At 42.3% G+C, this 25744-nt stretch overlaps 1 protein-coding gene across 10 annotated transcripts in view; it reads left to right on the forward strand.

Annotated features, from left to right (window-relative positions):
- The window catches only part of sptbn4b (spectrin, beta, non-erythrocytic 4b), a 60575-nt gene extending 35512 nt beyond the window's left edge, over nucleotides 1-25063 (forward strand). For 3 of the 10 annotated variants that reach the window (XM_028961124.1, XM_028961123.1, XM_028961127.1), the window contains 18 exons: nucleotides 3872-4135; nucleotides 8081-8305; nucleotides 8912-9001; nucleotides 9360-9638; nucleotides 9750-9880; nucleotides 11912-12116; nucleotides 13200-13445; nucleotides 13843-13977; nucleotides 14351-14595; nucleotides 15806-15992; nucleotides 16087-16171; nucleotides 16258-16454; nucleotides 16869-17680; nucleotides 19266-19326; nucleotides 19498-19739; nucleotides 20709-20879; nucleotides 21075-21117; nucleotides 21912-25063. In XM_028961124.1, the coding sequence (XP_028816957.1) occupies nucleotides 3872-4135; nucleotides 8081-8305; nucleotides 8912-9001; nucleotides 9360-9638; nucleotides 9750-9880; nucleotides 11912-12116; nucleotides 13200-13445; nucleotides 13843-13977; nucleotides 14351-14595; nucleotides 15806-15992; nucleotides 16087-16171; nucleotides 16258-16454; nucleotides 16869-17680; nucleotides 19266-19326; nucleotides 19498-19739; nucleotides 20709-20879; nucleotides 21075-21117; nucleotides 21912-22157 (3864 nt within the window). In that variant the 3' untranslated portion in view covers nucleotides 22158-25063. Of the gene's footprint in view, nucleotides 1-3871; nucleotides 4136-8080; nucleotides 8306-8911; nucleotides 9002-9359; nucleotides 9639-9749; nucleotides 9881-11911; nucleotides 12117-13199; nucleotides 13446-13842; nucleotides 13978-14350; nucleotides 14596-15805; nucleotides 15993-16086; nucleotides 16172-16257; nucleotides 16455-16868; nucleotides 17681-17938; nucleotides 17988-19265; nucleotides 19327-19497; nucleotides 20880-21074; nucleotides 21118-21911 lie in introns of those variants that run through there. The other 7 variants (XM_028961126.1, XR_003743144.1, XM_028961128.1 and 4 more) reach the window with 7 other exon arrangements.
- Nucleotides 25064-25744: the final 681 nt, after the last annotated feature.

Here is a 25744-nt window from a genome sequence, read left to right on the forward strand (position 1 = left end):
CAAAGACAAGTACAATGTTCAGCATGGATCAGTTGCTAGGCAACCACCCCCTCCCATTCTTTTTCTGCATGAAGGTCATTCTGATGGTGTGTTGCTGTATTGGTGTAACACTGGTGTAGTGCTGTGTACATCAAATGCTGTGTTATAAAAATAAATTATTTATAATGACACTGAGGAATAGTTCATTAAGAGTTCAATTAAGGGTTTTATAACAGTGTCCCAAAACTGCTGCTCTTGTAGGATGTTCCTGTATTGGTCAGAACCTAACAAAAATCTTCCAAAGAAGGAAAAATTGTGAAATAAACTAAATACACTAAATAAAAAAAGTAATTATGTTTTCTCCCGACTGTACTTTTGGTTTTAAAATGTAAGGTTATTTGTTCCTTAATAGGCTTGTGGTGGTGTGTAACGCTGCTTATGCTCAGCATTTCACCAATTTGCCTAGTGTACATGACTTTAGATGGTGGGAGGAAACCGGAGAATCCAGAAGAAGCCCGCACCAACATGGGGAGAGCATGTAAACGCCACACATACAAAGTCTATCCAAGGATTCAAACCTATGGTTCAAGGTCTAGTGGAGTCCATGTCTAGATATGTCAGGGCTGGTCTTAATGTCATGGTTGATTATTGAGATTTGTTTCATAACAAGACTGAAATGGAAGGGCATGAGTGTGATTAAGCCTTTTCTTTTCACTTTGGCCCACTTCCACCATTTTAATCGTTATCAATTAATTGATTTGTAAGACCCCCACCCTGCCACAATATCATATAATATGCTGGCTACCTCATCTTCTCTGTTGGCAGCGAATATAGCTGGTATAAGCAAATTCAGCTTTTGTGTTTGTGTTGTGTAACTCAAAGCCCCACCTCTCTACCCTACACAAAAGTCAACTGCATAACCCCCCATCCGACCAGACCCCCTCTGCCTGCACTTTTCTAAAGGCGCTGGTTTAATTAGGCCCAGTATCTCCTCCTCCACCGACTTAATTTTCCAAAAATGTGGGTCTTTGGAGATGAGTAGGTGTCTCTCCTTTCATCCTCTCAGTCATCTTGCCTCACTCTTTCCCACCATCCCTACTACCTCGGCCTTTTTTTTGGCTAGTTTGCAGTTTTAGCACCAACTAACCGTCTGTAATAAGCAATAACAAATGACCTTCTGTGTAGATGCTTACCCTCAGCAGGCCTCCTCTCTGATTTCCTCTGCTAATCACAGTTTTATATTTTAATTATGTAGATGCATGGCATAGGCAGCTCCGTTTGAATGGTTGTACTCTCAGTTTACATCTGTGTTCCTCAGATCTCAGAACCTTTGTCATTCAGTGACGTTAAGCACAGCACTATGCAGATAGATAGTTTAAGTACTTAGGATAAGGATTAGTTTAAATTAAATTATGGTGGAAATGCCCACTACTGACTGTTTTTGAAATATGGGGCTATCCATGTATCCCTATATTAAACTAATGAAAATGGTGTTTCTTCTCATACATTATTAGTAATATCATTTACATCTACATTTACATTTAAGGCATTTGGCACCCTTATCCAGAGCAACTTACAACGTGCTAATATCAAAGGGAACTTTTACTTATTTCATTGAAATTCAGAGCAAAAAGGAAAAGCTACTGTAGTAGTGTAAAATCAAAGTTTAAATCTTGACAAATGTAAGTAGTTTATTTGTAATAATTGGCCTGTCACGTCCATGCGGGCATGACGCAGAGGGTGCACAGAGAGCAGGACGAAGAGTGACGAGGAATGAAGGACACTATCACCTGACATCACGAAACAGGGGTTTAATGGTGAATCACAGGACAGGGGAGACATCCGAGACGTTGACATGGGTGAACACGGAACATAACGTTAAAGACCTGACAGCGGACAGAAACGAACAGGGCAGCTTTATACAATTGACACAGGTGAAAACGATTAGGGAACATTACACAGGACAACAGTGAAACTCCGGTCTGGATCCCGGACCGGAGTAACCCCTTTTCGGACCAGATCGTGACATGGCCCAGTGCATAAAGGGGTTAACAGGATTCTTATTTGTGGTTTCGGGACGGGTTCTGATAGTGTGGTTATATATATATATGTGTGTGTTTGCTAAGGCGAGTGGCTGTTAGAGCTGCCAGATCTCCTGAGCTGTCAGCAGTGAGAGCGTGTTATATAACGCTCCACTCCCCGTGCTGTTTTTAGCCTTGTTAGAGTCTCATGTGCCTGCCATCCCAACATCAGTCGCCCTGATGCTGTTTGTGTCACACAACCTTGTGCTGTCCCTGCATAATTTGCTCCTGATGCTTTGTGAATCGTGTATACAAATATTATTGGTATAAATTGGTATTTTTAAAATAGCATAAATATTTATTTTAAATTCATTGTCAGGCACATGCTGCTTCTTTGATGCCAGACAAAACCCTGTAACAGGAAGCGGCTTTCTGAGGTTTTTGTTTGTGAAAAATGGATTAACACTCAATAAAACCAATCTATCGGTTTTCTCAGACAATTCTATGACTTATCATGCTGCGCCACTGACTTGCCAAAAAGGAATCAAGCTAGTCGGCGTGATGTGGGTTTACCTGCTGGTAATGACCTATCGTGTCGGGTCACATTTTAATCTGGTCAGCCTGCACATAGACGCAAATATACGCAATATAAAATGGTCTGGTGATGGACACTCAGCGGACAGCTGCACGTCCCTTTTCATTGCGTTGTAAGAATTTTGCTGTTCAGAGAATTTTTAGATTATTATTGTCATATTCTTGTATCCAGAGTATGTCCAGACACCAGGCTGTCTGTGTTGACATGTGACAGATGGAAACCACTTGACCTGAGCGAGTTGGGTAACTTCAATTTAAATTCAGTAGAAACACAGTTACTACCCCAAGAAAACACTGGAGCATTTGCGTTATATTCATGACTTTTCTCCTGATTCATTTTCCGAAACTTGTGTTTTCGTAATTCCTTCCAATGCACAAAAGTAGCGCAATGTAGCCAACGTTAAATCAAACTCGAACATGAGTTGATGAATTGGCTGTAAACTCTGGAGACATATGATTGGCTACCTTTTAACAAAAAACACATTTGTGAAGTGAGCGTCATCAGGGACGTTTCAAAAATCTAGAAATAATGTAAAGCTATTCACAAATTTGTAATGGTTTGTGTGGTTTGTAAATGCAGGTTTATTGGTTTGTGAATAAGTTTAAATGCACTGGTCATATTTGGTCATATTTGTTTCTTCCCTGGCTATAAATGTGAAGTGATTGTCATTGAGAAATAGCGCAGCACAACACATGGTGCAGACCAAGAAATCCGTCCTCTGTATTTAACTTGGTGATCAGTGGGCAGCCATGAAAGGTGCCGGGGGAATGTGTGGGGATGGTACTTTGCTCCGAGGCTGGTTTCAGTATATTTGATTTCTGGAGCAAAGACCCCACTGTGACATCAAATCTTCAATTTCACTGACTGGCTACAAATACTAACCCATCAGCCTTGATATTCAAGCAGTACAGTATGTCCTGGATTCAGTAAAAATGAACCACATGGGCTTTAGGGGTGAGGTCCTGGGATACTTGCAGGTAAAATGTAGGTGCATCATAATCCAGAAGAGGCACTATTTATTTCTGTTGGTGTGGCATCCAGATTTATGATTTGAATCCATTGTTCAAGTTCAAGGCAAGCAGTAAGGACATTATATGTATATAAAAAAAAAGTGAAGTGATTGTCACATGTGATACACAGCAGCACAGCACAGGGTGCACACAGTGAAATTTGTCCTCTGTGTGTGTGTGTGTGTGTGTGTGTGTGTGTGTGTGTGGTGTAAAACAAAGACATATTGTAACTAAACTAAGGTTTTATGGTTTTATCTGAGCTACAGGAGGGTCAGCAGCTGATTCAGGAGAAGCCAGAACTGAGTGAGGTGGTAACACAGAAGCTGGAGGAGATCCGTGCATGCTGGAAAGAGCTGGAAAGCACCACCCAGGCCAAGGCGCGGCAGTTGTTTGAGGCCAACCGCGCCGACCTGCTGGTGCAAAGTTACTCCAGCCTGCATGAACGGCTCGCTCAACTGGATAGCCACTTGGCCAATGTGGATTATGGTCAGGATCTCACCAGCATCAACAAGCATCTCAAGAAACTCCAGGTATTGTGACTGACTGATTCTGTAACTTCCTATCTTACAAAATACTTGTTATTTATTAAAAACGAGTAATATTCATTTTATTCTATTATTTTACCTGATCTTTTATTTTCTGAGCAAAATGATGCAGTATATTACATAAATGTGTTTGGCATGAGTGTGTGAACCTCTAGGATTAGCAATTAATTTGAAGGTACACACACGTTTTGTTTGACAGCTTGCTAAAGATCTTGTTTTGTGGATAGATCTAACCAGAAATTTAGGTCAAGTTTAACAGTTTATGTACATCGCATCTGGAAAGTATTCACATGTTATATTATAGCCTTATTCTACACACAACAGCCCGTAATAACAACATGAAATGTTGGTGCACAGCCATTTTAAGATCTCTCCAGTGATGTTCAATCGTATTCAAGTCTGGGCTCTGGCTGGGCCACTCAAGGACAGTTGTCCTGAGTTGTCCTGAAGACACTTTTTGATATACTGGCTGCATGCTTTATGTCGTTGCGTGCTTAATCCATTTTGGTATAAGGCTGTAACATAACAAAATGTGGAAAAAGTGATGCGCTGAATAAATTAATACTTTCCAGATGCACTGTATATGTATGTCAAGTTAAAGTAGTTAACTAGATCACATAGACTCTGGTGGTTGAGTAGTTTAATCTAAAATATATTTTTATCAACTTACTTTTAATGCAGTTGTTTCTGTTCTATAGGAGATGAGCCAGCTTTTTTTATTAATGGGTAGCTACCGTTATACATTCAACCCACTCTTGTTTTTCATTAATTCTGAAAACACTTCCTGGTTTCCTAATTCCTCCCCATACACCATCCTTCACACCATCCATACCATCTCACATTCCATGAATAGAAAACACAGACACACAGAAACCTTGCTTTCAAACGCATCCCTGCCTTTGGTTGGTACAGTTTTAAACAGTCCGGATTGGGCACAAGGCTTTTTTGACCATCCTTGGGCATCATAGGCCCACTTCTTGGGACAGCTTTCTGTCCCTTTGTGATCAGTGGTGGACGATCTCTAGTCACTTCCATAGATTTTGAAAATAAGATGGAACCGATTGCCCCAAAAACGTCATCAGACTGCCAAACACCAGATCTACAGCAGTTGGTAATTCCCTTTTGAATTACAGCATTGTTAGGCGTGAACCAGGCTTGGCGGTGTTCAGTACACTCTGGTCAGGCACAGCATATGTGTTGAGCAACTTTGAAAGTCAATGTCAATGGCCACAAAGACACAGTCTAATGCCAGCATCTGTTGCAATATAGCACCAGAATGGCCATCCATACATGCTGATCTGACCAGCCGTTGGAGGTACTAGCTAGCTGAACCTGAGCCTCATACAGTTGGAACTGTCTATTTATCATGGCTGTGGATCAAGACTCCAGCTCTCCAAACTCGGCAGACAATATGCTGTGTTTACTCACTGCAGCTCAAGAAAACCCCTTTTCCACTTTTCCACCTCTGGTGCTAGTGACATTTCGATGGCAGTTGCTGATTTGGAACCAGTGTCGCTGCCAGTCAATCAGCTCTGAAGTGCCCCCAAAACTTTGCTCATATGTAACCAAGAACCTGTGACATCAGAGTAAGTGGGGCAAGATGTAAATGTGCTTATTTGTTCTATGTAGTCAGGGTTGTTTGTGACATTGTCATCTGGCACCCACTGAACTCTCCGGTCAGTGGAAATGTGGGATGAGCGTGCCGCAATTGTGGACGCTGTGTCACGGAAAGTGAAGCTGCCTTTATTGCCACATCTGATACCGCTTTAAACCACATCAAAAACACTTGGAAACTTTGAAGGAGACGAGTAATATGTGGCAATATAAGTCTTTATTAACGAACAGCCACCTTTGTACATTCAACCTGCCAGCAATTCAATATCACAGGGAAAGACAGAACCCATTAACTGTTGGAACCCAGACTATAAACGCATAGCATATGGCACCATATAACTAGCCCTGCACTATAATATGTAACATGCGAACTAATGATCCATTAGCATTCGTCATTATATGTATTATTATAACAAAAGAAGCTCCCTAGTAATTTTGCACACCTTGATACCAGGGGGTATCTCCTTAGGCCACACCCTCCCTCATTACCCAATGTACATCACCTGGTATGCTTCAGTCCAATTAATATTTAAACATCTTGGAGTATTAATAAGATGATACGGTCCAAATACTCACTTGCCTAATAATTGTGACCTATGACCTATCAAACAATATGAAAACAAACACGGGTTAATAGAAGAGTGAAATTTGGGTCCACAGGTCTGGTGAAACATAGTAAAAGACCAGATTCACTTCACACTTGTCATTCTCCTCTCTGACAGCATCTCGCCGCATTGAGCTGCTTTGAGTTCATTTCAGCCAGGCATTGTGCTCTGTACCTGTCCCACAAGTCAGCCATCTTCATAAGGGGTACAGTAGCATTCATTCAGTTGTTGCTCTTTTCTGTTTTTCTTTCTTTCTTTCTTTCTTTTTCTTTCTCTGTGCTAATCCTGCACATCCTTGAAGCCTAAAATTTCCATTGCTGAGAAGTGTGTTATTGTGTTAATCAATGTTATGCATCTCTGAGGAGACTCCTACTTTTGTTTACTATGTTTGTCTATTAGATCTGGTGTTACAGTAAGACACAGTGATCCTTTGGCATTTTCACATTTGGCCACCACAGCACAAAATGACTTTCTGAGCATGCTCAGACTGAAATGACCTACTCACTCTCCATTACTTCTCATTCCTAATCAAAGTTCCCATCCCTGGGACAATGGATGCGGGGTGTGGTCTCCGTTCGGCCCCACTGAAATGACCATATACATTAATTTTTAAAGTGTGAAAGTGAAAATGGAAGGAATGCTGTGTTCTGAATGAAATGAAGATCTAAGTTCCCTCATGAATATTCGTATCATGTGTATGAAAGGTAGTGACAAGTGTGAATATGCTGTCAGATTTAGATTAAACCTTAGATTATACTTGATATTTCTTTCAAGAGTTATTGACCCCAGTGAAAGGCTAATAAAGATAAGATAAATCTTTATTGTCATTGTCACTTTTCAAGGAACAATGAAATTTAAGGTGCAGTGTTAGGCATTTAATTAAGGCTGAAAATAAGACAGACGTAAAATGAAAAATAAACTATAAAGTTTAAAAGCTGTTTTTAAGGTGGTTTGTCCTGGCTTTCATTGATCTGAAACTTTTGCCTCATGGCAAAAGCTGGAAATGACAATGAACGAGGTTTAATAAGTCCTGTGAAATGTCTATTGATAACACATTAGTTCTATGAACTTGTGAGTTCCTTATACATTATGAATTTGTGTGTTCTGCTTTGTGACAGTATTAACTGCTTATGGCTCCTCACAGTACTTAAATGGAGCTCCGTTCTTCAGTCCCATCTTTGTGTAAATTTACTGTAAGATGTTTTGCTTGTTTGTATTATAATGCATCCTATATCATGCATTATATACCTAGGTTTGTATAACCCAGAAAAGAATATGTGTGGCATTCAGTTGATATGAAGCAAACTTCAGAGTCTTGCATCATGGACTGAATTCTCAGTTTGTGGGTCCTGTTTAACCTCCTCACCTCTTTCTCTCTTTTCCTCACTGGAAATGGGAGCCTCTTCCCACTGAACAAAAGTGATGTTTTCTGACTAACGTTTCCTTTTCTCCAACTCTTTACATGCTTCAATTTTTCATTCCCTCATTCCCAACCTTTTTTTTTCATCTGTTGCTTTTCCTGTTTATGTAACTTTTTATCTCCTTTCACTCAAATCTTTTTTATCTTTTTTTTCTTCCTTTCATTTGCCTTCTCTCCATTTATTCTTCATGATTTCTTTCTTTTGTTTGTTCCTTTCTTTTTTTGTTTCCTTCCATTGTTTCTCATTCTGTTCATCTCTCTCTATGTCCCCACTCTCTGCCATTATTTCAGACGATGGAGACTCAGATGGAGGAGTGGTATCATGAGGTGGGGGAGCTACAGCAGCAGGCTGCCTCTCTCCCTCAGCAGACCCAGGTCATGGGGGAGGTCACTGAGCGGCAGGCTGCCGTGGAAACGCGCATTGTCCGCCTCATTGAGCCACTGAAAGAGCGAAGGCGAATCCTCCTCGCATCTAAAGAAGTCCACCAAGTAGGCAGAGACCTGGAGGATGAGATTGTAAGTGTGGACTTTGCCATGTCCATCATTATTCCTGGAGTAGAGAGCAAACCATGTTATTTCTGTCACACTGCACTTAATATTTCAGCTATTAATACTGTATTTATTCATGCATTTGCTTTTTTTACAGAATAAATGATCTACAGTCTGCCAATGTACAGTCTAATATAGACCACATTAATGTATTGTACATATGTGATAGACATCAGATTTCATTTTGGAATACATGTGATAGGTTACATATCTATCTATGAGGCAATATGGCATTCATCTTCGGGTCATGGTCTGACACTTCAAATATTGGGAGTTTGCATGCTGTACTGAATTTGTGACTGAATTTCAAGTTCAAGGGATTTTTATTGTGATTTCAGCTACATAGAGGTTAGTACTCCAAAATGTAACATGTAAACAAGGTTACATACCTTACATAAACTGTGGTACAAGAAGTGTAAAAACATGGGACACAGGCAGTGCAAAAGTGTCACGACTGAGGGTGCTGATGAATGGCCCAAAAGGCATGTGTCTCTTGACAGGAACAAAATCAACATACAACATAAGGGTGTAAAACTGTAAATTGATAATTTACATGTTTTTTTGCATTCTTAGCTGTGGGTGCAAGAGCGTCTCCCCATGGCCACCTCACAAGAGCATGGGAGCAGTCTGCAGGCTGTCCAGCAGCTGATGAAGAAGAACCAGGTGAGCCAGGGTTGTCCACACATCAGCTAACTGAGCACATCTGTTATTTATATGCGTTCTTTTTATTCCTTGCTTTATGTGTTTGTGTGTTACTATGTGTGAATGATATTATAACTGTATATGTTTCAATGATTATATTAAAATTAATTATTTACCATTTTATTCCACTTATTTCAATTGTATTGGTAAGTGGTAAAAATGTCATCAGTGATCATATATTTTAATACCATCCTATTAGTCTGTTTATGTCTGTAGTAGAGTGAATAGGCCTGTGTAGAGTAGAATTTGAGTGTATGTGTAGACATGAAAACCTCTAATGGCTTTAAAACAGCCCAATCGACCCCCTTTCCTCCTGTAGAGCCTGCAGCGTGAACTCCAAGGCCACCGTGCTCGGGTGGAGGAGGTCCTGGAACGCGCCTCCATCATTGCCTCTATTCGCAGCCCTGAGGCTGACTGTGTGCGGGCGGGGATGGAGCAGCTGCACCAGCTGTGGGAGGCGCTGTGGGTGGAGACGGAGAGGAGGCAGCTGACCCTGGATGCCATGTACCAGGCCCAGCAGTACTACTTTGACATGGCTGAGGTGGAGGCGTGGCTCAGCGAACAGGAGCTGCACATGATGAATGAAGAGAAGGGGAAGGTGAGGAAGGGCTGGAGATCATCATAATTGCTGAATTGAAAAACATCCTGTTGATCACTCAGTGCAATGTTTGGTGTGAAATATAGACTGTCTAATTCTTCTCTCCTCCAGGACGAGCCCAGCACCCTGCAGCTGCTGAAGAAGCACCTGGTCCTGGAGCAGACTATCAATGATTATGCAGAAACCATCGGCTTGCTCTCACAGCAATGCCGACAGCTCATGGAACTGGGACACCCAGACAGGTCAGAGCAGTCTGACTGTGGATGATGCTTAAAATAATAATTGAGCCATGTTCAATACTTACATCAATATTTTATCAACATTATTTTAATTGTAAAGTAAGTAACTAGGGTCAGTAGCCTAGTGGGTAAGACATTCACCTACAAATGAAGGTGAATGAAATGAAGAAAGAAAAAAAAAAAGGGTTTCTTAAAATTAGTTTCTATTAATATGTCTTAATGTGAAAAGAACAAGACCACATGAATTTACCTACATAGCAAAGCCTATTAAGTATTAGGAGTAATAATAATAATGATACGTCAAGTGTCACCCAGTATGCCGTAGAAAGTCATGTTCTGGGGGGCGCCACCAAAAATATGCCCCTGTCACTACTGATTGTAAATCGCTGTGGATTATCTGATCTTTATGGATCAGTTGAGTTATGGGGAAGCATGTTAAACAATAAGCTACCTGCGCTCATCTACCCACAGTGGATTAAAAAAGGATATTCATGCTGGTTGATTTCTGGGTTGTAACAGTCCTGTTCTCTTCATTCCTGATGAAGCATTGTCCTTGTGCTATGCCTTCAATAAAAATTCAATTTATTGATGAGTTCTGATTTGTTGTCACAAATTTTGACTGATTTTAACCCATCAGTAAAGGTGGGTTAACAGTAACTGTTACTTCTGCGATTGTCCTTGGTAGCTTTGTCAGACCATCACTGTGTTTTCTTTGATGCATCAATTCACCCCATTATCTGAACTGGCTCTAGAACTGTCAAAATGAGGAAAATTAATGAAAATACCATGTTTGTCTTTATGGAAACTATGGCACCAAGCAAAATAGTTGAGTCTGAATGTCTTATTCAGTTTAACCTTAAAACACTCCCGGCCCTTGATGCCATTGCACCAATCAAGGTGAAAGGAATTTCTGGCATACAGAAAGCACCATGGAGATAGCTCTCTGTAGGAAAGCAGAGCACCACTGGAGGCAAACCAAACTCCCAGTTGATCATGACATTTTCAAAGATAGACTGCTCAGATACTACCTTGAGCTGGGCATATTTTTGTAATATCATCAACAACTTAAATGAATAACTCTTGTGCTCTCTTTGCCACAGTTGATAGGTTTACCTTCAGATGTCTTCAAACTTTCAAAATACAACAAATTTGCTTATTATCTTAATCACAAAATAGTAAATATCAGATATAAGCTCCAAGTAACTTGATGTCAATTCAGAAACAATCCCTCAACACTCTTAACTACAAGTTTTTTTTTAAAGTGTTTTAGTAGCGTAGCTCAGGACCTTTTGCACATTGTGAATAGGCAATTTTCCTGCACTTTTGAAAACTGCAGTTTTTAAACCCCTCTTTAAGAAGCGTAATCTAGACACTTGCATTCTTTAGGGTTATTGACCCATCGCTAAACTTTGCTTTATAATAAAAATTCTGGAGAAAGCAGTTTTTAATCAAATCAGTAATTACCTGGACACAAATAGATTATTTGATGATTATCAATCAGGGTTTCATCAACATCATTGGACAGAAACTGCTATTATTAAGGTATTGAATGATTTTCGACATGAATACAGATGCAGGGAAAATAACTGTACTGGTGCTGTCAAATCGAAGTGCAGCCTTTGACACTGTATATCATAATATGCTAGACAGGCTTGAAAACTGGGTTGGCTCCAGTCAGCCTGGAGAGAAGACGATATTTTGTTTCAATCAGCTCATGTGAATGGGAGAAATCCACCATGCCATTTATAGTCCCTCAGGGGCCATTCTTGGACCTATCCTATATAGCCTGTACATGCTTCCTCAGGGTCAATTTTTTAAAGAGAATGATGTGTCCTATCATTATGTAGATTATTTAGTTGAAATAAGTCGCTAGACTAACCATTAGCCATTATTTGTCCTTAGCCATTATTTGGGTTTGACTCCATTGTTTCTTCAATTGGCAGTTTTAGGTTGTTTTTTGTCCAGCTCTTTTCAGTAAGCAGTACATCTCTCAATGGCAATCATATTAAATGCTTTTCTGTGTCTCTGTTGCAGTGAGCAGATCAGCAAGCGCCAGTCCCAGATTGACCGGCTGTACGTCTCCCTGAAGGACCTGGTAGAGGAGCGCAAATCACAGTTGGAGCAGCAATACTGGCTCTACCAGCTAAACCGCGAGGTGGATGAGCTGGAGCAGTGGATCGCAGAGCAAGAGGTGGTGGCCAGCTCCCCTGAGCTGGGCCAGGACTACGAGCATGTCACGGTATGAATGGCTTAACAAACTAGCCTGAGCAATATACAGGTATTGTGTAGAGCTCTTCTTCGTCCCACAGCAGATTCGACCGGTCTGGTTGTCCACGCAGTAGATTTCGCCACAGTAGATATACTCAGATGATCTTCTTGAGGCAACCCTGCCCATTTACCCGGGCTTGAGACCGGCACCAAAGATGCATCCCCCATGGCTGGGTTCTAAGTACTGTGTAGAACTAAATAATATTGATAATTTGGTGTCATCATTGTGCATTTGTATAAGCAGCGTGGGAGCTCCCCTGTGTTTGTTTGTTAGAACAGTGTCTATTTTCCAGGTTTGAGATGTAATTTGTCAAGTTTGAATGGATATATCCATTCGAAGTAGAACTGATTCTTCTTAATTTTCTAGTAACATGGATGAATGATTAAGACCTCTGGATAGTATCCAGGCTTTTATGAAAATACAAAATTACATGAAGTAACAAGTATCCAGTGCAATAAAGCAAATTTCACTCATTATTCTAATAAAAACTTCCTTACTTACTAATGACTTTAACACACATATGTATTTGTCTCAGTAAAATCACCTGTAGACCAGTAGTTTAGGAGAAGTGTATTTTTTATAGGGATTTAGACTGATTACACAGAGGGCCCATGAAAAAAAGATACTGTGCCTTCAGAAGGCCCTTGAACTTTTGAGTCAATCATTTATCAGAGAAGTGCCCATGGTAACTTTGGAGAAGTTAAATTAAATTAATTAAAGTGAAGTGATTGTCATACTGTGAAACTGCAACACTACACACGTGCACACAACGAAATGTGTCCTCTGTATTTAACCATCACCCTGAGTGATCAGTGGGCAGCCATGACAGGCGCCCAGGTAGCAGTGTGTGGGCACGGTGCTTTGCTCAGTGGCACCTCAGTGCCAACTTAGCAGATCAGGATTCAAACCGGTAACCTTCTGACTATGGGGCCACTTCCTTAACCGCTAGGCCACCACTGCCCCTTGTCCACAGGACAGTTCACCACAAGCTATGTAGGGGACAGATGAGAAATCTGACTGAGCTGGAACTATAACTAGCTTCCCTGCTTTCAGATCCTCCAGGAGAAATTCACAGAGTTTGCCTCAGAGACGGGCAGCCTGGGCCAGGAGAGGGTAATGGCCGTCAACCAGATGGTGGATGAACTTATTGACTATGGGCATGCAGATGCTGCTACCATTGCTGAGTGGAAGGATGGAGTAAATGAAGCCTGGGCTGACCTGCTGGAGCTGATGGAGACCCGGGCACAAATGCTGGCGGCTTCACACCAGCTGCACAAGTTCTTCTCAGACTGCCGAGAGGTATTTGGACAAGGTCTTTTTTGAGGCTGGTTGTATGTTAAGTCCAATTAAAACAAAAATCTTTACTACAGTATTAATAAAATATCTTGCATTTAATGAAATTTACACAAATCTAATATGATGTAGTCTTAATATGTTATTCTTCCACATGAGCCAATGTGTTCTATTATTTTGCTGGCAAATGAAATGAATAAAGAAACCAGTTATTATTGGAAGATAATTAATATATTTATTAATCAGAATGATGTAATTATGTTGTTGGGGTAATACTGGTGCAGATCTTTTTGCGGGGGTCATGACTCCCCCAACCCCCTCCCTTGCAAATTACACCTATGTGGTTAAAACAGTACATTAACAGCATGGCGGAATAACTGTTGTGTCTGTATGTGTCGGTCAGGTCATGGCTCAGATTGAAGATAAGAAGCGGAGGTTGCCAGAGGTCCGGGCACAGCAGGGGAGCAGCGCCAACACCAGCACACTGCAGAGACTCATGCACACATTTGAACAAGACATTCAGCTGCTCGTCAACCAGGTCTCTCCACCCTGCATCGTAGCGTTTTCTAATTAGACCTCTGCAGTGCTGAAGTCAGCTACTTTTTATTTTGTGTCTATGGCATTCTGAGATATTTTAGAAAGCTTTTAACCTTTTATTTTCTATTTGAAGATGACCGTAGCATACTCAAAAGATACAATCAATGTTTTAATTTTGAAACTTGCACATTTACGAACATTTATTAAGTCATGTTCATTTCTGTTTCTTTTCAGATGACCATTGACTCTGTGTTTCCTATTATCAGAATAATATGAAATGTGTTGAGATATTCACCAATTTATGCTCATGCTTTCCTAATTTTTTCAGCATATTGACACATTGAAATTTTAAGAACCACCATTCTCTGCTCCAGGTCCGACAGCTCCAGGAGAGCTCAGCACAGCTCAGAACAGTATATGCAGGGGAGAAGGCAGAAGCCATTGCGTGGAGAGAGCATGAGGTGATGCATGCCTGGAAGGAGCTACTTATCTCCTGTGAAGAGTGCAGGGTGCAGATCACCACAGCAACAGACAAGCTGCGTTTTTTCAGCATGGTGCGGGACCAGCTGATGTGGATGGACAGCATCATCTGTCAGATTGGGACAGGAGAGAAACCCAGGTATCCCCAATCATGGAGCCCTTCTCCAGAACCCTGAAACTGATTGGTTTGCAATTTAACATGTAATGAGATTGCATATTAAATATATTAACAGTTGTATTAAGGTATATACAGTACAGGCCAAAAGTTTGGACACACCTTCTCATGTGTTTTCTTTATTTTCATGACCATTTACGTTGGTAGATTCTCACTGAAGGCATCAAAACTATGAATGAACACATGTGGAGTTATGTACTTAACAAAAAAAGGTGAAATAACTAAAAACATGTTTTATATTCTAGTTTCTTTGCTCTGATTACTGCTTTGCACACTCTTGGCATTCTCTTGATGAGCTTCAAGAGGTCGTCTCCTGAAATGCTTTTCCAACAGTCTTGATGGAGTTCCCAGAGGTGTTTAGCACTTGTTGGCCCCTTTGCCTTCACTCTGCGGTCCAACTCACCCCAAACCATCTGGATTGGGTTCAGGTCCGGTGACTGTGAACGTCAGGTCTCCACTTTTTGTTAAGTACATAACTCCACATGTGTTCATTCATAGTTTTGATGCCTTGTGAGAATCTACCAACGTAAATGGTCATGAAAATAAAGCAACACATTGAATGAGAAGGTGTGTCCAAACTTTTGGCCTGTACTGTAGATGTATTTTTGTTCATATATTTATTGATTTTATCACTGACAGCATGCTGAAAGAGCTGAAACATTCTGTAGCATCCCTTTAAACTACACTTTAATGTGAAAAATCTGAATGTTTACTGAAACCTCAGACCATCAGACCTCATAACTTCACTTATATTAAAATGTATATATAATATTTCCAGTACAGACATGCATTATTAGGCTATCATTGTTCACAACATAGTTTCAACTAATTTGCTGGATGAAATTAAAAGTAGGCATAGACAATGGACAAGTAGAAGTTGCTTTTGTGACACCCTTGTGTATAATTAAAGTTTAAATAGAGACTACCTGCTTTTGGCACCATTAAATAATCACCCACCACAGCCACTGATTACTTTGTAGTTAATTATTATTTAGCAAATATCAGAATTATATTCCAGTTTCATGTTATATAAGTTACTGCACTGTAACTGGACACCACTAAAACACTGTTCAGAGCCCATGGCTTCAGACCGGTGGTTTAGTGATTAGCTGAGGGCCGGTTGGTCCCTGGAGTTCCCTGTGTGTAACCCTGTGCTCTTCTCCCCCGCTGTCAGCTCTCTCCTCACTGCAGTAATGGAGTCTGGGCTCTCTGGTCCTTTCAGGGATGTGTCATCTGTTGAGGTGCTCATGAACTACCACCAGAGCCTGAAGAGTGAGGTGGAGGCCCGCAAAAAGAGCATGGTGCAATGCGTGGAAATGGGAAAGACACTGCTCGCCTCCAGAAACCAGGCATCTGAGGAGGTGACTCAAGTTAAATGCCCCCTTGTAGGACCGTTTTGAGTATAGTGTAACCTAACCCTTATTATATGGTTGTTATTTTTTGTCTGTGATTCAGATCAAAGAGAAGCTGGAGAAACTCTTGTCTAAGCAGAAAGAGCTCTCTGAAAAATGGGACAAGCACTGGGAGCTTCTGCAGCAGAGTATGTAGTGGTGGGAGACCCTCCTCATATCCCAAGCTCAGAGCGCCATCTCCATGCTGACATATACTCACATTTTCCCCCTTTAGTGTTGGAGGTGCAGCAGTTTGCCCAGGAGGCAGTGGTGGCGGAGGCCTGGCTGACTGCTCAGGAGCCCTTCATCAACAGTAACGAACTGGGCGGCAGTGTGGATGAGGTGGAACAGCTGATCCGCCGACACGAGGCCTTCCGTAAGGCGGCCGCCACCTGGGAGGAGAGGTTTAGCTCCCTGAGACGCCTCACCACTGTGAGTTACACCTCATATGACCAACACGCCTTAATCTGTGCAAATGCACAATCATGTCATACATAGTCATAGTCAACTTTTACATGCTCGTTGATAAAGCAGTAAATTAATCAAACTATTCTTCGTACACTCCAGTAATCACCAATGATCCCAGTGGTGCTTGTTCACTAATTACATTCTCACTAATACTAATGGCCGTGGTTTAAAAATCATCCAGATGGTGTTGTGAGTGACAGAAATAATTACATATCAACTAAAAGGGTAGTTAGTATCTCTTCTTCAAAGTAGTGAATTCTTATTTCTTTCTTATTTTATCTATTTATGTAAATCCTTTAGGTCAGAATTGTCTTGTATGGGTCATGTGTCTGAGATATTATTTATTACATTAATCCTGAATATCTGTGATTGGTCAAGGTCGAAAAGCTAAAGGCAGAGCAAAGCAAACTCCCCCCCACTCCACTGTTGGGGCGCAAGGTGTTCCTGGACCCACAGGAAACATCTCCAGCACGCAGCACCTCCTCCCTGCTCCGCCAGACCATTTATGAACAGGGTGAGCTGCGCGTGGAGAGACTGGCGCAGGTGCAGCACTCTCCGTCATCTGTGGCCCGCCGCCTCGGCTCCACCATCGCAAACTACACCCCCGTCATGAACGGTTCCGGCTACACCAGGACCATAGAGGCTCGAACCAGCGGACTGGTTGGGGTGGCAGCCGGACTGGGCACGGCTATGGAGTCCAAGACCCACCAGCTGCGAGCGGAACTGAGGCCCGAGCGCATCCTTCAGAACCCGAAGATGGAACACATGCATGATGCGGTGCGGCCGCTGCTGGAGCGCGAGCGGCAGCGGCTGGGGGATGTGGGAGTGATGGCTGAGGTGGTCCTGCAGGACCCGCCGCTGGGGCACGAGCGGCTGAACAGCGACGCCCGGGAGGCGAGGGGCAGCGGCAGCAGCCGCTCTGAGCTGCAGGTGGAGCAGCACCAGCCTCCACCAGGACTCCGGGATGGCCGGCTGGAACGGCAGTTGTCCAGCGAGCAGCTGATCCAGGCCCGGCGGGATGAGCTGCCGCAGGAGGTGTGGCGGGAACGAGCCGAGCGTCAGGAGAGACGGTTAGAGCGACAGACGTCCAGTGAGCAAGAGGGTCACGAAAGCCGCAGCAGGGGCCGGCACCGGATGGAACGGCAGGAGTCCAGCGAACATGACAGGGAGCACTCAGACAGACGGTCTACGTAAGAAACCCCTTTTCATTTTTCTCGCACCCTCTCTCCACCTCATAGTTAGTGCCTTCTGGTCAGAGCATATGAGTAGAACTCATGCTTGAAAAGCTTGAAAAAAACAAAGACAAAGAAGAGCAACAACCTTCTTTAATAATGAATTCAGCAGTCATGGTCCTGTGGGCACAGCACATGTGGCCTTTAAGTACAATATTAATTAACATAGGTACATCTTACGAGGGGCCATTCCCCCACTATTTTGTCCCCCAACAGTTGATTTGTCCATCCCTCCTAATTCCTACGGTGTGACCGTCGGACAGAGGTGGGTAGCAACGATTTACATTTACTTCTAAGAGTAGGCTTACAACGCGATACTTTTTACTTTTACTTGAGGACATTTATGAATAAGAAACTATATTCTTACTTCACTAAATTGGGCAACACTTGTTTTTTAAAACATTTGTATGCTTTATTTTCGTCAGCAACAACTGGGGCGGACAGTGTGGCTGAAACAGTGTTACCGGACATATGATAATTATCATTTTATCCTCTGTACAATGTGCAATCTATAATAATTCCAAAAGTCCCATAATGTACGATCATTTTACACCTTCAATTTATTTACCCCTATCAAGTTATATAATTTACATGACAAACTTGGCTTGTTGATGTGCAGTTGTGCCATGTGCCTTTACAGCCAATCAGTGCATGATGTAACGCGTGCTGACACGCAGAGGAAACAATGATGAGGGCCTTAAGCACGGATTTGCAGTTACAGAAGACACTAATATTCACAATGTAACCATCCAACTTAGCATGGAACCATATGACAGAAGCGGGTTCGAATTTTAGTGGAGTGCAAAGAGGTATTAAGTGGAGCAGATTTGGGGGTGGAGGAAATTCTCACCGCTCAGCTCACGTTCTCATATGTCACCCAGATCTCATTTTCAGTTTAGTAGTCGTCTTTTGAAGGCAGTGATTTGAAGAACTCTAGATTAAATGTACGGCCAGGTGATCTGGACACAGCAGAAAAATCTTATCCTCATATTTTTGGTTTGAATACCAATATACAATATTTACTTATCTGTAATCTAGTCACTTGAGATGTCACAATCACATTTAATAAAAAATACAATTCCAGCTTTTTACAATGTAACAAAATTTTACATATTTTATTTCTATTGGTAGAAAAGTTAGCATTTTTTACATTATCGAACAAACCCGAAGATACAAGACTGTTCAACAGCACACACGATAAACAAAAAATAAACAAAAAATAGCAAAAAGCTCAGGGAACTTTAGCTGCGATGGCAGCAGTTCAAACTCTTGGCTTCCCTTCACCACCTTAAAATAATAGTAAACAAAGCAGCCATGAAGGTAAAAAGACTTTCTCCTGCTACAAAAATACTAAGTATATTTCTTGCATTGAATTCTTCAAAATTGCCCCATCTTAGTCTGCAGAACTGCTGTGCTACAGAGTTGGTGCATCCAAGCGTTTGGCTGGTAGTGTATATCGCCCAACCCTAATTATAGGGAAGTAAAATACCGCACCATGTCAGCCAGCTCCCCAACTATGCTTAAAAATTTCATCCATTTACAGGGAAAAGAGGACAACCATGGCAGATATTGTGGAGCAGCTTCAAGAGAGAGAGGCAGCGCAAGTAAGTCCAAATACAAACTAATAAATACAGATTATGATTATAACCTAAAAAATGCCCTCCGCACATGTTCAGTGGTAAACTAAGGACGTAGCATGTTCCAGTATATGGCAGCTCTGGAGTGCTTTGTTCTCATTGGCCAGACCTGTGGGTTCATGGTGTTTTTCCGCTCAGGCTCGGGGGGAGATTCCCCGTGTGCCCAACGGTGTGCCGGATCGGCCACGGGCACGAGACAGGCCCAAGCCTCGCAGGAGACCACGACCCAAAGAGCCCAGTGCTGGAGAAACGCGCCGATCTCGATCGGCTCCGGCCCAGAGCAGCCCGTCTGTACCCCAGCCACCTGCGCACAAGGCCCAGCATGAGGGCTTCCTGTTCCGAAAGCTGGACATCGATGGCCAGAAAAAGAGCTCGAACAGGTGGGACAAGAACGTTCCGGGACACGCTACGTTTGGGATCCAAGCATGATCTAAGCATGCGTTAAAATTCAACAGCTATCTAAGCCTACCAATCATTTTACGTTCTGATTGGTGATCGGAAGAACTCAAAAACTGTCTGCCACTTGAGCTTGAAATTAGCAACGCCATCCTTCTAGTTTTCTCCTGAGGTTTGCAGCCTACAGAAACATCTATATTTTAAGTATTCAGTTTTGGCTGCAGCTGCACTTTTATTGGTTCTGTGCTATGCTGAGCTTTGTAGCATTAACTTAGCAACAATGTAAGGACATTTTTGCAATGTTATGATCACAGAATCTGTTCCTAACTAACAACCAGCAAGAGTAGCTAGCCATTGCACTGCTTGCAACCTGCATGGGCACACCCAGCTGACACTTGCCTGGTCGGAGGATGTTGCTCTGTCAGAAGACCAGGCTGCAGCCCAGAGGCTCCATCCAAGGTATGCCATTAGCTCACGAAAACCATTACTCTATGTGGCTGTCCTCCACCAAGCTTCTCCCTCCGAGAAGGACCTTCAGTTCACTATGCGTCAGGACTGAGACTGAAGGTCTTCTCCGATGCTGCAAAATCACCCAAGTCAGCAGACACACTGCACATTCAACTCATTTCCATCAATGAGTCGAATTCCACATTTATTTAAGCACAAGCAGAGTTCCACGCTGCCCGTCACAATACACTCCCACCTGTTCAATCCTGCTGTTTAACCAAAATCTTTCTTTCCTTTTTGCTTTCCATTGCCGTCTGCTCTTCTGCTACCCACAAAGGTAAGCCACGGAGCACCCACCTCACACGCCCCACATGCCTATGGTCTCTGTGACTGTGTACACATGCTTGGTCTTCTTTATCTGCTCTTCAGAAGGTCTGGAGGTGAGTAGATGCTGGCAGAGTCGTGGGTCTGTGGTGCTCAAAGTGTCTCTTTTTCTCCCACTGCAGCAGGTCTTGGGTGAATCTGTACTGTGTGCTGTCCAAGGGCGAGATTGGCTTCTACAAGGACGCAAAGAACACCACAACACCTTACAACAACGAGAACATGCTCAACCTCAGCAGCTGCAGTTGTGACATCACCAATGGGTACAAGAAGAAGAAAAATGTCTTCACTCTCAAGTAAGACTGGGCATTGCCACACTGGCCTGTGGCTGTCAAATGCAACATGTGACTAGTTCGCTTCCTTGTTCTCAGGCCAATGCCTGAGAATGTACATTTTTAATGTTGACCTATCGCATCTTTATTATTACTTCTGCACCCGGATTCAACCATGATCATGAATATTTTGCAATACTCTGCTCTGTTCAAATTTAGAACGAAGGATGGAAGTGAATATCTGTTCCATGCAAAGGATGAGGTGAGAAATATTTTTGTTATTTTATTATTTAATGTTTGCATGTTTTCACAATGACCATTGATTTACATAGAAAGTAACAGAATCATCTTGTGATTCATATTTGCACATGGGTACAAATAGCACTAATAACCTCAGGATTCCCTTGGTTTATGCGAACAGAAATACACCTTACACAGGAAATCTACAAATACTGTGAATATAATCTCATTTAATATGACGGTTTGCGACGTGGCCCCAAGGTTGGATCCCATCTTTGACCATGTGCGTGTGCAGTTTGCCCTCTAAGCAAATTGTCTGTAGTTGTGAGCGTATCAGTGAATGGTGTGTGTGTGCCCTGCGGTGCGCCCTGGGTGAGGCCCCGCCCTGCGCCCGGTGTCCTGGGACGGGCTCTTGCAGTCGCGACCCTGAGTAACAGGACTAAGTGGTTATGGAAAGTGAGCGAGTGAGTTAGTGAGTGGTTTTAACTAGGACCAAGGAAACAGTATACCCCCACCCTGAGACCAGGGTTCTAATACATTTACATTTACATTTACATTATTTATCAGACGCCCTTATCCAGAGGGACTTACAATCAGTAGTTACAGGGACAGTCTCCCTGGAGCAATTTAGGGTTAAGTGTCTTGCTCAGGGACACAATGGTAGTAAGTGGGATTCGAACCCGGGTCTTCTGGTTCATAGGCGAGTGTGTTACCCACTAGGCTACTACCACCACCATCTTTATTATGTCTATGATAGATTTTATGAATTCCCATGGTTTCTGGTGTGCCTTCATGACTTGTCTGTCTCAAACACAGGATGACTTGAAGAACTGGGTCACAAACATCAACACAAGTATCAAAGAGCATGAGGAGATTGCCAAATGGGGCCAGCCCCTGCCTACTACCTCTTCCACCGACGAGGGCACACGCCGCGATGCCAGGAGATCCGAGGCGGAGAAGTCTGAGAGGGGTGAGAAGTCAGACAAAGGAGAGCGGGGCGAACGCTCCGAGAGGTCGGACAAGGGTGATAAACCAGAGAAGCGCTCTGGGAAGAAGAAGTGAGCCCGTTCCAGGCAAGATCAGAGAACAGGCTGCCCTCCTTACCCGGAATCTGCGGAATCTACACGACAGCGGGAAGGGACTGAGCCAGGTGCAGAGCACAAGCGTGCACTTCCTGTCTCCCCACCTTTCCGCTCTGTAGGGCAGAGGAAGTCTAGCATTAAGTCCCACTGACCTGACCCATTTTTCTATACCCGAGGGACACAGTGGCCCCTTGTGTTGAAAGGAACTCCCGAGCTGAGTGTTTGGTTTTGCGGGTAGAACGAGAAGAATAGATATGCGCGTGTTGTTAAATGGTTGCAGTTATTATTACCATGACGTAGCTCATAATAATTTTATTTTTACTGTTTGTCTGTCTGTCTGTCCAGAATGAACATATCTACATGTAACTGTCTTGATATTTATCTAATGTATGTCTTGACATCTATCTATCCAATCCCAAGCCAACCAGAATGAATATATGGAAAGTTTGTTGGATTCCTTTCTTTTTTTAAAAACTTTTTCAGAATGTTTTGAGACTGCTCTTATTATTTTATTGAAAGGTGTATCTTATAGTGTGTATTGTCTGTCTTGGTCTGTGTGTGTGTGTGTGTGTGTGTGTGTTGCAGCTCATTTCATCCAGGAAGTTCATAGCTCAGGATTCTGTTATAATGTCTTTGGGTTTCTTTATGTATTCCTCAGTCTTCCATGCATGGCTGGCTTAGTAAAAGTCAGATGCATTATAATGTGGAAGGTGCTTTCAAACCTTTCGCTCCCAAATGATCAGCACAGTAAAGCCATATTTGGCCAAAGGACTTGCCAACACAAAACAGGCAGATCCCTTGGCATTCACCCGCATGAGTTAACTTTGCTGAAATCCCAGACGTTTGGAGGACACATAACTGTGGGAGGAGATTTGTATGTATCCGTAGGTGACGCCTAGTTCTCAGACAAAGTTTATGCAAGGATGTCTTTGCATCACAGGTAAGGAAGACTATCTGAAGCCGCTTCTTCTACCTTGTTTTGTACTTAAAGTATGCATCATGAGGAATGCCAAACCAATCATTAATGCATGGCTGATGCACATCACCACCCGAGCAACAAGCGACGTGTTTTTTTTTTTCCTTCCACTAGCGTCGGTGAGGGCTCATGTCACCCATATGCTCATAATGAACGATGCGCTGTACTGTGATGCAAGGCGGCTCAGAATACTCTGTGAGACACTTAAAACATTGAGTGGATGTAACCATGATTGTCACTTTCCAGTGTAAGGACTTGCACTTAACCGTTTCCGTAGACTGTCCATGTGAGAGAGATTCCCACACTGGCTCTGTGTTAATGTCCTTGTTTTAAAGCATATGCCATGACCTTTACACAGTGTGTTCTGTCATTTCTGTTCATTTCTCTCCGACAGTCTTCTTTAAAGAAAAAAAGCAATGCTCTCGAACGGCCTTTTTTGGTGCAATCTAATGTCCATTCACAAAGAGAGAGAAGAGGATGTGTCCTTATGCTCCGTGCTCTTTTTGTATTCAGAAATGTTTGTCTCTTTCTATCTGTAAATTAAACTTTTTTTAATCTTAAAATACATCTAGCTACAGCAGCTGTATTGATACATTTTCAGTGCAAATTCATATATAAGAAATCTGTTTTTTGTCATTCGGAATACTTGGGTTGTTTTTAGGGGATTTGGTTGCTGGGGATGTGAGACTCTTCTTTTTAGACCCGACATTTAATTTCCTGCTGTAGTTTTTTGGTACAAATCCTATTTTTTAACAAAATAGTCTCTCCCACCGAGGAGGGTATGCAGTTGAAAAAGTCATTGTGGTCATAGAGGGAGACTGAGGGGAACGATGTTTGTGAACAAATGCGAATAGAGAATTTATGCAACTTTTTATTTGCACTAAATAGCTACCCCATTGCACAGCGCTATTGCCGGTAGAACAGTGGTGCTCCGGGGTCTGGAAGAAAGTTCTACATCCTACAGTTCCGCACTTACCCTCGATGAACACGCAGAGCTCTTGCCTGTTCAAAAATAACTTCGCTTCCATTTTTCATAGCTGCTGTGCATGGTTACAGCACAAGCCATTTCTGAACACAACATTCATTTAATATTCAGCCTCAAAATGTTCAGAGAGAAGTCTGCTGCATTTTTTTCTTTCATTTTGTTCATTCATTAAAATGACTTTTATTCAACAATACAATGCATTCACCTGAAAGCACAATTTTGTAATTCATATAATACCCGGTAATCAAAATCTTGAGATGATTATGACGGATTACTGCAGGAAGGCTTCAGTGGCGGCGAGGAGCATCACTGGCTGGTGTATGGCCAGGCTGTAGATAAATGGCGGAGTTTGACTCTCTGTTTGAGGCCGGCGCCGCACTGCTGGTGTGTGAGGATCTCATCATCTCTCAGAGATCACAGTGTTGATTCTGCCAGCCTGGGAGGGGCTCTGGCCTGGCTTGTTCTTCTGTTTTGCACCAAAGCTGGGACTTTTGCACAGACCCCTGAGGACCACTGTTTTTAAGATCAATGGTGAATTACCTGTATAAATTGTAATTGCTAAAAGTGTTTTCTGTAAAAGAAAAAACTTTGATTTGTTTTTGTTTTTGCAATACAATTTAAAATGCTTTCGGTGATTAACAAAATATATATCAATGGGGAAGTTTATTTGTTAAAAAAAAGGAAAAAATTAAGGGGGAAAAAAAAAGCAATTCAGGTGGAAAATTTGCATGAATTACATTTTCCCTAATATGACACTGCATGTTCGTCCGGTTTCATCTCTTTGCTTACAGCACTATACAAGGGTGACATAAGTACAGAGGGAAATGGTGAATGAATGAATGAATGAATGATGTATAAAACCGATCCAGACTTTGACTCTGTACAGTAATTTCCTGTATAAATACAAATTGTGATATGTCTGAGACCTTGTTGTTGTTTATTTTAAATAGGCTACAGATAATGTAATGTCTCATGTTTTCTGAGATGTGTTTTATTAATCGATTATTAATTGAATTCGATTTTTAAAATTCATTTTAACGTAATCTAATCAGGTAAAGGCACTGAGATCTGTGGCATTATGATATAAAACTGATTTCTTGCTTACTCATGAAGGGAATAATTTGTAAGATAGTGTCTTAATGACATACTAAATACTGTATATAGTCTAGAAGTCAGGGAGCAACTGGTCTGGTCAACTGCAAGATCAGCCTGCTAAAATATGGCTCTTATTGGCTAATCGTGAGCAAAAGAAACGTTCTTGGTGGACCAGGGTGGTTTGTGTGTTCATTAAGTTTAAGTGAAGTGATTGTCACATGTGATGCACAGCTCACAGGGCACAGTGGAATTTGACCTCTGCATTTAACCTATCACCCTTGGTGAGCAGTGTGCAGCCATGACAGGCGCAGTGTGTGGGGACGGTACTTTGCTCAGTGGCACCTCAGTGGCACCTTGGCGGATTGGGATTCGAACCGGCAACCTTGTGATTACAGGGCCGCTTCCTTAACCGCTAGGCCACCACCGCCCCTAGTTCAATCAAGACAACGAGTCAAAAGTTGTAGTGGTTTTAATGATTTATTTTGTTCATAAAATAAATGTGTGCTTAGTA

The sequence above is a fragment of the Denticeps clupeoides genome, chromosome 19, assembly GCF_900700375.1.
Source record: "Denticeps clupeoides chromosome 19, fDenClu1.1, whole genome shotgun sequence".
Classification (NCBI taxonomy): Eukaryota; Metazoa; Chordata; class Actinopteri; order Clupeiformes; family Denticipitidae; genus Denticeps; species Denticeps clupeoides.